The sequence below is a fragment of the Penicillium daleae genome (assembly GCF_028827525.1).
Source record: "Penicillium daleae strain IBT 16125 chromosome Unknown utg000002l_segment0_segment0, whole genome shotgun sequence".
In the NCBI taxonomy this organism is placed as follows: Eukaryota; Fungi; Ascomycota; class Eurotiomycetes; order Eurotiales; family Aspergillaceae; genus Penicillium; species Penicillium daleae.
This window is the reverse complement of record NW_026623150.1, coordinates 4,618,662-4,632,047: the sequence shown is the minus strand read 5'-3', so window position 1 is coordinate 4,632,047 and position 13,386 is coordinate 4,618,662. Positions and strand designations below refer to the sequence as shown.

Sequence of the window (13,386 nt, the reverse complement as noted above, 5' to 3'; positions counted from 1 at the left end):
AAACCATCAATAACTAAATGAGGAGCAGATACCATAAACTAGGCTATGTCAAGCATTGTTCTATAGCTCGCCCTCTCGAGGTCCCTTTTAGCAGGCTGACAGGGTCCCAAACGGGGACCCAGGTAATCTGCAGGTGGTGGCTATGTCTATTTGCGAATCAATTCGTCTAGCAAAAGTACGGCGCAGTACGCCGTAGTTGCATGGTTTGTTGCTCGGACGCTGCACCATCTCACACGCCTATGCAAACTCTCAATCGATCAGCAACGAACGAGTTGTTAATTCTTTCATTACCTTCACTGGCTTCAACACTATGAGATGACGTTCATTGTCACAGGGGCCCAAATCAGGACCCTCGTCAGAACCCCTTGGTCAGAAGACAGTCACATGCAATTACCAAAATTTCTTTTTCGTTGATTGTGCTAGGGTTCTGAACGAGGATCCTTGCAAACAGGGGGCCCAAATCAGGACCCTCGTCAGAACCCCTTGGTCAGAAAGACAGTCATATGCAATTACCCAAGTTTATTTTTCGTTGATTGTGCTAGGGTTCTGAACGAGGATCCTTGCAAACAGGGGGCCCAAGCGTGAGGGGACAAAGCCGGGCCGGCCCTACATCCGACGTAAGATCGGTCCTCTGAAAATACTTTATCCGAGAAAGGAGGGGTCATTCGGACTAGAGAATGTTCAACTGACTGCATCATATACCGATAATCATAACATAACTTTACTTTATGGCATCAACAAAATTCTCACTCGAGCAAGCGAGCAATGCTATTAGGGACACCGGCTTCTATTATGAGATAGATCCAGAGTTGGAGACGCCCCTGTCAGAAATGGGACCGAAGAGCTGCCTATCCGCAGAAGGTTTGGAGTTTTACAGACGCCATGTTTTGAGAGACAAGGTCTGCCCATATATCTCATCTTGGAGATATTTGCTAATTGTTTCCAGCGCGCAAGATCAATCCTCGAGTCCTTCTTCCCTTTGTGCAGTCTTGCCCGATACCGGAAATTCCACAGTGATGCAGGCCACATCTTCCAGTTCAGAGGCGGGGGAGAGAAGGCGGGCCGACATGTCCTGGTCATACAACTATGGGGTGATGGATCGCAAGTGACTTTTTTTGATCGTTCTCACATATACGAGCTTCCGGGTGTTCATGCCTCTAATGGATTGTGGGAGATACCTTTTGCTGCCTTGGAATCCTTAGGCTGTGGTGACGGCTCGGAAATATTTTTTGAGCACGGTGGCCTGTGAGTCGGATATACTGACATGCCTGGAGTTCATCCCCTGACTATTGAGGTAGAAGTATACAGGACGCCCGCGTGGCGTTCGAAATTAAGAAAGGCACCCCGATTGCGACTGTTTTTGCGACACGCGATGTCATCACGAGATGGGCGAAAGTGGTTCTCCCAAGCACGCCGCAGATCACAGAGAAGATCGCCGAATTGCAAAGAGAAAGCCCAAAAATTGGATATCACTTTGAGTATGACCCAAATACACGAGCGGTCTACATCCGCCGTCCTGGTACGTCTAGTTGACTGATTTCTAATCTAGACTGGGTCCCCCCATTCCCAACGACCCATCCTCTTGCGCAAAGTAAGGTTCAGAGTCGAAAACTAGATTGGTGATATCAGAAGGTATTCCGATATTGTCTCTACCTGCTCGTGCCCCGTGGTGAAGCGACGAGGTTTCCAAGAAAAATGGAGGATCGAAATTATTCACAAGGGGCTGGGGGCAGCCATGGAATAAAAGAGGTGCAAACATGTCCTCGTCAAACTCTTGTTGTAGTTCGAAACATCCGGGGGGGGAACGAAGGGTCTTGTAGCTCAGCTGTCTCTCCAAGTCAATAAGAGACTAGTACAGGAAGAGTAGAGGCAGATCCATACCGGATAGTGTTTTGTGAGAAGTCGTACTAAGTAAGCCCCGCTCACCCTCACCCCGTAACTTGGCTTTTTTGGGAGAGTTCAGCTCTTGGACAGGATCTGTTAGCCCGAGGTATCTTTTTGTGGTCTTCAAATTAGCATCGACCGTCGAGGGCTGCAGCGTTTCGACCATTCGGTTTAATTCAAAAATGGCTTTATCACGTAGGTCATCGCACAATCCCAGCATAAATTTCCGTTTCCTATCAGACGAATAATCATGGGTTTTGACGTGCTTCATCAAAGCGCTCACGTGTGTAAAGCGTCGGAAACACTCAACACAGACTTCATTGCAGTTGACATCTGGCTCCAAATATATGGTCAGCTAGTGACACAGTGCACTTAAGAAAAGGCAAAACTTACGCAATTCAAAATGCCTCAGAAGGTCCTTTCTGATTTTGAACTGCTTCCCACAACTATCAAAGGGACATTTTCGGAAATGAGACCTCGGCCTCCTAGTCTCGGTCCTAGGCCCGATGGCATTTTGTGCATCGGCATCGCTCTCGTCACTTTCGTTATTGGTGCTACTCGGTGGCAAAATCAAAGTCGCATTTACTTGACAGCTGTCACAAAGCTTATTCGGGTCATAAACTTGGGCTATATGTGCTCGACACTTTTCTGTCTCCAGGGTGAGGGTCCGTTCTCCAACCTGGAAGGGTTAGACAAAGGTAGAAAAGCAATGATTGTATGGAGCTAACTCTGTATACTTCGAGATGAGAGCGTAGTGCCTCATTGGTTGGGAAGATGGCTAAGCAGGTTTGACACTGCCGTTGTAAACTGAAGTCGCCCGTCGCCATTTTGCTAGAATTCCAGTAAACGAATTGCGAGAAGGGCAGCTTTAAGAAGAGCGGCTGGCGGCTGGCGGCCCCTCACTATGTCCTTACCAATCAGAGGTGGCACTATTTGGACCCACAATAGCGGTAAATCGCGGTAGAATATCGGGCAACCCGACGCATAAGAACCCGACTAACAGGCTTAGGCAGATAGAAATAAGGACAACATCTGCCCAGTTCTTCTCCTCTCCATCAACTCGCTGCTCTTATCCAGAATCAACTCGCCTTATACTATGATGCCTCAAGATCCACCTTGCCCTGACTGCGGCGGATCTGGATTGAAAGACGGCTTCATCTGTGGAAGTTGCGGGGGGAAAGGAAGATGAAATTCAAAAAGTGAGTCACATGTCGGCTTTCTTTGCCTTCTCTTTCCTATCACTTTTATCGCCTTCTTCTGTGCATAGTTAATGTCTAGCTGTATAGTCATACAACCCGACAGAGATGCTTTACTTGCACAACTTACCTCCTGCGAGCCTCAGAAATCGGAATGAATGGTACTCTATGGGCATGGGTTAACAGTCGCTGGGTGACGTGGTGCCACAACAAATAACCGCACCTGCCATTATCAAGGACCTAGAGGTTCTATCATTAGTTTTATCTTTATTGTTAGTTTTATTTCTTCCTTTTTTACCTTCTTCTTTTCTCTTCTTACCCTTTCTGGAAATCAGCAGCATATTATATAGTCAATTCTGTGGGGTTCTGTTCCGGCGACTATTAGAGGAGCCAAATATGTCATCTTTCACAATAAGCGGATGCCGTGAGACAACATAGATTACCAAAATTCTGTTGGGAAATCTATTTAGTATTTAGTCAACAAAGTCTACTTATTGTGTATCTTCTTATCTCATAGCTCGATTCTGGCAGCGACCGCGACTAGTTAGTCAAATAGGTGGCAGTCAGCTTGTTTCTGTCCTTGTGGATAGTATACGCTTCGTCTGCTTCTTCTTCTTCTTCTTCTTCTTCTTCTTCTTCTTCTTCTTCTCTTCCTCTTTCTCTCTCTCTCTCTTCAATTGCTAGCCACGCCAGAGCCATCTGAAGGGTTTTCATTTCGTCCTTGACGCTGTGGTTTAAACGACTTCCTCCTTTCAAACCAGGGCTCAGTACCACATCTTGTAAGTCAATAATGAGAATCCGCTTCAACTATAGATTTCCGTCACTAAGGTCGGCATGCAACATGCAACCCTAAGCAAGTGGATTTGTATCCTAGATTGTCGAAGCTCACGATCTAGGTGCACAGGACCCTCTTATATTATTGCCGCCCTAAGCCGTAAGTAGCATACGTCGAATCTCACCCGCCGCGTGGAGAAAATAAGTCATAGCCAGATCGATTGTTCCAAGGAAAACCGGTACGGCGGGTCGTTGCGCTTTCTATAGGATATATCACCGCTTCGTTAGACACATCTCAACCGGAGATGGACCCAAGTTGCTCGTATGATAATAGTCGCTTTTCTTTCAAGCCAGCGCGGACTGGTTTTGACGGAGTCAAATCCATAATAATAGTGTACTAGATCTGATGGAGATTTCCAGGGCGGCGCCTAGCGTTTGCCTATTTAGGTCTGCTTCTTCTTCTTCTTCTTCTTCTTCTTCCTCTGCTTCTCTGGATAGTTCTCACATGGTTCGAACTAGATCTGCTTGTTTTTCTCCTTTTTGCTTCCTTGCGTAGTGGCGCAATTAGCACCATCAAGATCATTACCCGACGATTATTGTCCGCTGAACTTCTTTTAGGCAGTCTATTAGGTGGGTCCGGGGTGTCATTAATACATTTGCACGGTCAAGACTCAACTTCACTAGATAGCTTCTATTTCCTCCCCACCAAGTAGTTCGCCACTCCTCTCAGGAAAGAAGGCCGCATGTTGGTAAATCAAATAATAGAACTGGTTGGATAGCGCTGAGGGAGATTTGAGATAGATTATTTCAGCGAGTTAATATACTGGGACTAACCCACAGCTCCAAACCAACATCAAGGTGGAGACTGGCTTTAATAGATTGTGGAAATCGCAAGCCTATTGGAAGCTGGTCAGCAGCCCGTCGCCTCCATGACCAAGCTTTCCTCATCTTGCTGCCTGATATGGAAGGCATTCCAAGGCTAATCGCGTTAGTCGATTCCCCTATCGGCGATGAAGGTTTTACCTCTGATTTGGCGAGCGATATAGAATGAATGGCTCTAGAAATCCAGCTGCGCAGCTTCTGCATATTTTGGTTGGTAGAGCCAGGAGACGTCTCCTAGGCTAACAGGTCGTACTAGAATATTAGTGATTATATACTTGATATCCCGCTTGAGAAACACTTTACTCGTGATCGCAGACTGTGTTTCCATAACTGAGTGCTTTTGGGAGGTCAATGACTGTTTTACTTTGATGGCTGGAACCTTAGCCGGATATAACAAATAGTTGGATAACAGTTCAATTCACAGGGGATGTAAGGTCGCTCACTGAAAATAATCGCTGGTGATTATTCCGTCTTGAGATCGTTCGTTTGGTGCCAAACTGAGGCACATTCTCTTCAAGCCATGGCCCTCCATATGCCCTGTTCCCATGTTCGTCCTCCTCATAGAACATTATCCCGTTCTCCTGAGGGGGAGCTCGTTTCGGCACGGCCTCAGTAATCTTATTCTTTATTTGTTCGCGAAGTCTTTCGATCGCAGGAGAGAGTGATTGGCTCATCTCGGAGCAAAGGAATCGCACCGCAGGGAAACGTGTTGAACTCTCTGTCGCAGGAACTTCATGCAGTATTTATTAGTTAATGCATAAGAAATCATTCATTTGGACTGTCCGCGGGCTGTTGCATACATGTTCTGTCGGTAGGTGAAGACGAAGGTTAAGTGAAGGATATGGAGGGGTTTAGCCAGAGTAAGGAAATATGGAGGGGTATAGTCAGATCAGGGAAGGAAAGTCGGGTAGAAAGTCATGTGCCCAATTCTCCAGTCTTGCCTCCTGAGTTTGCTTGGTTTGCATCAATTCTCATATATTACTTCAGGACGATCTCCCTTCCCCTTCGTAAAAATAATGGAAAGGCCCTTCACGCATTTCCATTTTTCACGATGTTAGCATTGATTCGAACCATTTTTTCGACGACCTTCTCCATTTCTCGGTCAATATGGCATTCCCTTGATGTCGTATTTCGTTTGTTCTCCAATGCCTTCCGTGATCGGAAACTCGAAAGAAGTGATCCCGACGCCCTTGATATGCCTCCTGCGCCGGTACCTGAAGCCGTAAGTTGCAGCACTTCGTCTGTTTGCGTTATTGCTCATAGATTTTAGGGTGATTTGATTGCAACTGTAGACGATCTGAACACTACGTCCAATGTTGAAATTATCGAAGTGCGACGATACTACCCTCCAGGGGTTTCAGAGATTATCGGTCGCGGTGGCGAGTCATTTATCGGTGTTCTTGACGAGTTCACCGTTCTGAAATACCCATGTATCCCTGGCAACCATGAAAGTATCCAAACAGAGGCCCGGCTTCTTGAGATTCTCGGGGGCCACCCGAGAATTATTGCTAGTAAAGGCCTGACGAAGGATGGCCTTGTTCTCCAGCGCGCTTGGAATGGATGTTTGAACGACTACATCATATCACAGCCGACTATACCGTTCGACAGGCGCTTACTTTGGTGCAAACAAGCTGCCGAAGCAGTCAGCTTTATACATGGAAAACATGTTATTCACTGCGACATAAACCTTCGGAATTTTCTGCTTGATAAGGAGCTTGATCTACTGCTCGCAGATTTCCAGGGAATGTTGAAATCGGTTGATGGCAAAACACTACTGGACGGACTCTCTCGGGAGTGCTCCAAGTCATATCTACCTCGGCCCCATGGGGATTATGCCTGTGTGAAGACCGATCTCTTTGCGCTTGGCTCTGCTATTTACTTTATCATGACCGGACACGAAGTCTTTCCAGAGCTCGATAGCCTGGAAGATGATGAAGAGATATTTTCCCGCTTCGAAAATGAGTTGTTCCCGCTCGACAACCACGCTTGCTACCATATCACGGAAAAATGTTGGAAGCAGCAGTACCGGTCTGCGGAAGAGGTAGTTTCTGACATATCTCTGCTTCAAGCCTCCATGACAGCTGCTGAATAGTCTTGATGACGCCGGGATACTTCACGTCAAAGAAGGAGGTAGTGGCTTCCCTGCTGAGTTTGCTTTCTTCCTTTCCATAATTCCAAGACACCTATCTCCCTGGCCTCAGTATCGGCGCTGGGGAGAGAGATCTTCCTGGGCAGAGCAAGGGAGTGGCGAAATACTCCACTAGTGAAACCCATATGATCTGTATTGTCCAAAATACGGATCAGCTTTCTATAGAAAATACCTTTTTTTGTGCAAATCAGAGTTTCATCGGTATTTCATTGGAATTTGATTGGATTTCTCCAGGATGATTACTGCGGGTCCAGAAATCAACCAATGCTGAAGATCGAGACTCCAGGTTTTCCGGGGTTCTGCTAGTTGATCCAGCCCATCGTGGCTCGAGTTAACATTCATATCTACTGCTCTAGCGCTAATATTTAATCTTCCGAGGTTATGAACCATCAGAATTCCATTTTTGATATATTCTTTGTTCCCTGGTATATGGTGTTCCCTAGTACATGGGAAAATTAATTCATCGACTTAGGCCAAGAATATCTACTACCTATTCATGTCTCCCTAACTGGAGACTGGAGCAGGAGTCACCTCCTGGTTAATGCCAATCCGGATCAGCAAGGAAAATCCAGGTAGCTATCATTCTCAAATATATGTTATCACAAGTGACATTGATTGGTACGTAGCTCCAACTGCTACCTTGGGTGGATTCGTGCCAGGGAAGGGCGCATGAAAGTCACCCACAGGTACACAGGTATCACCATATCCTAGCACAATAGATGAGTAGTTGCGGCACACTCCAATTGGTATAGCCGTAGTAAGGAACGGGACCTAGCCCGTTACACTCAATAGGCGTTTACAGACGTCCTGCGCTGTATCTTTCCATCGGAGCCTTAGCACTTGGGGCATATTCCTCCTTTTTTGGTGCTTTGGCCCATATGTTTGTCTTTGTATCCACCGCAGTCGGACTTGCCGCATGGTGGTTGAGGGTCGTATGTTATAATGACGTGTTTTGGCTGCGCAGTGCAGTTGACAAACTTGGTGGTATAAACGAAGCGACTGCACATTTCGAGGATTGTTGAAGATGCTATCTCACGTTTGCTAGAATGGAATCGGTTAGATTGGGACCACAAATTTGCGTTTAAGGCTTACTTCAGGATATGTTCGACTTATTGCTAGGTCTGCTATCTGAAAAACAAAAAGTGATGGGGTGATCAGCTGAAATTATATACCAAAACTGTGCACGGACGCGAACTGACCAATGTTGCCATACGTCATGTCCTAACCAGGCTGTTTCCCTCGTCTGGCAGATGAGTATGAACATCGAGAACAGAGAGGGGGCTTGCAGTGGGATTAGAGTGTTCTGGGGGTACAAAATCTACGGGGACGGCACTGCATCCAATCATCCCATCGATTCGGGCGTGGACTTTCGGCTTTGTGATCACAGTGGGGTTTTCACAGGCAAATGCCAAATTCTAGTGTCAAAGCAGTGGCATAAATGGACCCAGATCGCCCTATTAAATATCGTCCATAATCGCCGAGGCTATATTCAGAACCTATGTTAATGGTCTGAGCGTCGGCAGGATGTTCCACTAGTCCGTTTTAGGATCTTACATTATCTCGTCAGGTCGCGCAGGTTAACCACCGCCGGCGGTGGTTATTTGACAACTGATTGGATTTGGACCCAAGATTCGCAAGCGTGGCCCCCTGACCCGCTTCCCTATTAATGGAGGCAGGGTTAAGCGTAGATTTCGGCCCCTTGCTACACTTGTGCACCGCCACCCCAAACTGCTGCACACTCACAAAAAGTATGCTTTGGTTCGTGCCTTATAACTATTGCAACGGAGTTACACCCTACTGATAGAGAAATCAAACCAAAATGGTGACTGACATCTTAAGCCGTTTTCAACTACATAATCGCCGGCTGCCCCTAGCGCTCTGGCTGCTGAGGCAATTGACATCCTATCTGGCCCCTAGAGTGGAGCAGCTTGTTCCTTTCATGAGTAGGAGTACTGTAATTATCCGCGAAGCAGTAACTGGTTAGAAGCTACTTAGGGCGTTGTTTTCCATTAGTACAAAGTATTCCCGAAGCCAGACGTAGCATAGACGAATATATAATTACGAACAACAGCACTACGACTCGTTTCTCTCGTATACGTTTTCTTATTCTACCAAGCAAAAATATGGAAAGACTGCGCAGCTGCACAGCCGCAGCTATTCAATTTCTATCACTTGGCAAATTAGAGGTAAAGACTTCAGTCCTGATCGAGAAATCTACTGACGCGACTAGCCCTGGGATTCCTTCCACATTAGGCATCAACATAAGGAGAGCGTGATTATGGAGGCAACGGGCTGGAGACTCAACATTGCACTGGAGGAAATGAAGAGTTCCTTTCTTGGAATATTGTTTCTTCTCCACCATGGTGGATACTTCTGGTGGATACTTTTGCACTCCCTACGACATTTCCGCGACGCAGACTGGCAACCAAGACGTGGCAGCAAGGGATTGCGAGTGATCAACAGGTCTCAAAAAGGAATATTATGTTTCTGTCAATTGAAGTATGGGGATGAATACAGCATGATACCGTTTACCTTCCTGGAGACAACAACGCCAGGCCGGCTGATGATCTCACAAGCCGAGTCCGCTGGCATCGACGTCGATCAGAACACAGTGCTGTTTCTCTTCACACTTTTGAAGAGCGCTTCGATAGGGAATTTGAAGTACTTTTGGCGTTGGATGCTCACCATTTGTATTTTGGGGCTACAGTGCGTCTTGTGGATTTTAGTTACTGTGCACAGTCAAACAGAAGGGACCTGCTGCTACTATCAAGCTGAAGAGTTCGAGCAATTGGATTAATAATATCAATGAGAATATTTGCTTTCCTATAAGACGTTGTTGGGCGCTTCTCCCGCGAGTTGCTACGTTGCTTTGGTCACACCTGCTCTGGATTGACGTGTATCTCACTCTATTCGTCACGGTGGCGAAGCGAAATGGACATCCAAAGCTTAATTGAACCCTCTCACCCACAGCAGGGTTCCTTACCATCCGAAGCGAGATTGCTTCTATGCGTAATCGACTATAGCTCTGGTTCCTCAAGCGAAGCTAGGCGACGCAGTGATAATAGAGCGGCATCGCGACGATTCCGAGAACGCAAACTCAAGGAAAAGCATCTTATGCAGCTAGAAAATGGTCTAGGAATGCCTATTATTCTACATACGTACTGAGGATGCGATATATAAACTCGAGACCTCACCTGACTCAAAGAGTTCTCAGCACCATCAAACTTTCACCAGCCCTGGAGAACAAGTTTCCGTGGTAATACTCCCTCTCAGCCCGCGGTAGTATCCGCTTCCCGAAATGCATCTCGCCGATATGCCCCCTCGTATATGCTAATTGCATTTTCCTTCAGATAGCGCGAGTCAACCCGCTCCCACCAAATCGGCTCGTTCTTCGATAAGTGACACCAGGCCATGCAAAGGTGAATCGACAAGCCAGTGCAAGACTCTAGAGACCGGCTTTTCAATCGAAGAGGAGCAAGTCTAGGAAGCAGCAAATAGAGCATGAAGCCTTGTAAGTAAATTTTAGGTAATTCGGAATAGATTTTTAGAAATTCTAACAATGCAGACCATGGCTAAGGCTCGGAGAATAACCGTCTTGAGCGTGGAGCATCTTAGCATCTCTAAATTCGAGAGATATATCTGTGCAATCAGCACCCCACAAACTGTCCTCCTCATGTTCTCTGTCAAGTACAACGATGGCTCAAACGGATTTGTTTATGGTGGTTCATTCATTCGTGGAAAAGCGTCATCGGAGTCCCACCTGCTAGAACTTCACACCAAGATTTGGGCAGCAAAGGATCTTCTAGGGGACATAGAGTGGCATCGTTTAGGGCAGAAATATGGCATTGAAAAAGACAAATATTTGATACTAAGTCGTGATAGAAATCTGTATTAGCTATATTGGGAATTGTATACTCGAATAAATTCGAAGCTAAAAATGTATACCATAAGGGAGTGGCTAGTATGCGAATATGAAATAAAACAAGATCATGACACACTGGGTAAGAGTATTATCAGCGGTGCACTAAATTCCAGCAAATAGATGGATGTTACTAAGTACATTCCAAGTTCTGATAGGCGCGGTGCATACGATACTACAGATATTAAAAAACTAGGTGTCCCGCCTCTTCCGCCACGTTATTGCTAGGATGTCTATTTAGAACAAAACAATTGAAGAATAATTTCAATATAAGAAGCTCTTCAACTTCCCAAGTTTCTCTGAACTGTGCATCGAACTCCTATCGAACCTCCATTATCTTCTCTCTCCTACAAGCGGTAGAATCGTATCCAAGCCACAATATCCATTAGTTCTTCTCATATATTCCCAGCCGTATGTTTGACTCCTACACTGGTGGAAAGGTTGCTAGCTAATCCGGCGGAACAAGATTCTGTTCATAGCCATGTGTTGGGAACAATATTACACCTATAGGAACTGTAATAACAGGAGAGTGTACGCGGGTCTGATCTGTCTCAAATCTGGTTGTAGCAAAACAGAGGAGAGAAACCAAACCCTTCGACAGGATTGCAATGGCTGCGACATCTGCAAAAATCGAAAACGGAAGCAGAAAGATTTATGATCGCACTAAGGTGGATTCTGCTGAAAAAGGGAATACGAGGAAAGCGGAAGGGGGAGTTCATCTGTAATTCAGCATTTGGTTCTGAAGACTCCATTGAATATTTCAAATGGGATATTCATAATTTCGAGCTCTATTTTACTTGGTTCTAGACCGCTTTATTCAAAGCCCTTGATGAACTACCTTCCCACCGTTTCGTTCCAATGGCTGCTTCCAGGCTGTACTCAGTCTCTGTAAATAGATAGGCTATACTTGCCTTTTGGCATGTGCATATGCATCACAACACTCCAACAAGATCTAGGGTGTTGTATGTGACTGCGTTCGGATATAAAAGGTCTTCTCCCCTACATGCTAGGATTATAGGGAACCGCACAGAAATGGCCTATAACTACGGATACACGAGCAACTCATATGGCTGGCCGGTACAGACCAACGACATGCAAGCCTACCAGTCTGGGCTTACGAGACCGTGCCAGGCGACACCACAGCACCGACGGAATCAACATCCACAGTATCAACGGCAACACCAGCGACAGCAGGAACAACAGTCGCAGAGTGGGCCGCTGTTCGTGCCGTACGAGCCCACAAGCTTATACAGCTTTAGTCAGCAGGGTTCAGGTCAAAGCGCCGTCCATGCTTTCCAACAGCACATGGCAATCCGCAGTAATGGCGCCCTGCTTCAACCAACTTCCGCTCTACCGGATCGCGGCAATAGCACGACACAATCAATTCCCGCCAGAATTGCCATCCACTCCGCGCTAAATAGGCTCAATTTGCCTGCCTTGTCGGAGCCTACCCTGGCTCAGGTACAGGTCCGGGAACTGCAGGCTGAGGTAGACCCGCCCAGCTATTTTGATGAGGAATATGCACAATATCGAATTTCCTTGTGCATAGCTTTTGACCAGATCCACAAGGGGAGACTGGTGGATGCGGGGCGAGAGCTTCTGGAAATTTCCAAGTGGCTTGTGACTAAAAAAGAATACAATGGTATGTTTTCCGGTCGTTGGGGCTAGGGAAGCACGAAGCTGATGGCTTGTTTTGTGATAAATAGGAATCCTACGCAGCGATTTGTCAGAAAGCCTGGTCTTATGGACTGACTTCAACCACTGCTGGCTGGCATTGTTTCAGAAACAGATGGATATGACCCAAATAGTTACAACCGATTTGCCTACGGGAATATTGAAATTGGACCAAATGGAGGCCATGGGCAATGACCTCATCCAGCTCTGTGACGAGTTGGAGCCGTATGGACTGGTCGATTACCAGAAAGGTATCTGGGAGGAGCAAATAATTAACAGTAGGTGTTTCATTTTCTCTCCATCGTGTTACGTGCCTCTATCTTGAGCCCCCGATACTGATGAAGTGAGACTTAGCCCTACTTCAATGTGTGGATCTGATGGGTTGCGCCCGGATGAGTTTAATATGAGCGCCGCTTTAGCGTTATGCGATAAGGTAAGTGCGCAACCTAGGTGATAACGTGACCACGGCGCTAACCTCTCAGGCGAAATCAGCTACAGCGTTATCTAGAATAAGATAATGAATCGTGATTGTTAATGCATATAGAATTGCATATTCCCTAGGGCTAGTAGGTACAGGTGGTGAAGCGGGCATGAAGAATACTGATAGGTAGAGGTTGCTCTTACTGAGCTCATATGTAGAGTAATTGTTAGCGGCCTTCCACACAGAGAATGTATACGTTCAATAAGTGCAGGTTTAGGAATAAACCACCTCCATACATACAATGAGTGTGACGATAAGCATTGTATTTCCTCATTGGGTCCCAGCGGGTATCATTCCTAACCCATGGTTACTGATTCAATTGATTGATGAAACGAGTGCAGATGTACGATTTGCATTTGATGGGAGAATGAAATGGAGTATACAGCAACAGCTAAACATGAGAGATGGACACATGACAGTTCGCACG

The 13,386-nt window shown here is 46.2% G+C and overlaps 3 protein-coding genes across 3 annotated transcripts; all 3 read left to right on the top strand.

Moving 5' to 3' along the window:
* Positions 1-728: 728 nt before the first annotated feature.
* N7458_002600 (uncharacterized protein) lies at positions 729-1,595 on the top strand (the record flags this gene model as incomplete). The annotated part of the gene is made up of 4 exons (XM_056905983.1): positions 729-899; positions 947-1,245; positions 1,299-1,478; positions 1,550-1,595. 4 exons carry the CDS (start codon positions 729-731, stop codon positions 1,593-1,595), a joined length of 696 nt encoding a protein of 231 aa, XP_056770090.1.
* A 4,192-nt stretch (positions 1,596-5,787) lies between these two features.
* N7458_002599 (uncharacterized protein) lies at positions 5,788-6,828 on the top strand (the record flags this gene model as incomplete). The annotated part of the gene is made up of 2 exons (XM_056905982.1): positions 5,788-5,958; positions 6,007-6,828. The coding sequence occupies 2 exons, from the start codon at positions 5,788-5,790 to the stop codon at positions 6,826-6,828; spliced, it is 993 nt and encodes a 330-aa protein (XP_056770089.1).
* A 5,008-nt stretch (positions 6,829-11,836) lies between these two features.
* N7458_002598 (uncharacterized protein) lies at positions 11,837-12,986 on the top strand (the record flags this gene model as incomplete). The annotated part of the gene is made up of 3 exons (XM_056905981.1): positions 11,837-12,446; positions 12,511-12,756; positions 12,961-12,986. 3 exons carry the CDS (start codon positions 11,837-11,839, stop codon positions 12,984-12,986), a joined length of 882 nt encoding a protein of 293 aa, XP_056770088.1.
* Positions 12,987-13,386: the final 400 nt, after the last annotated feature.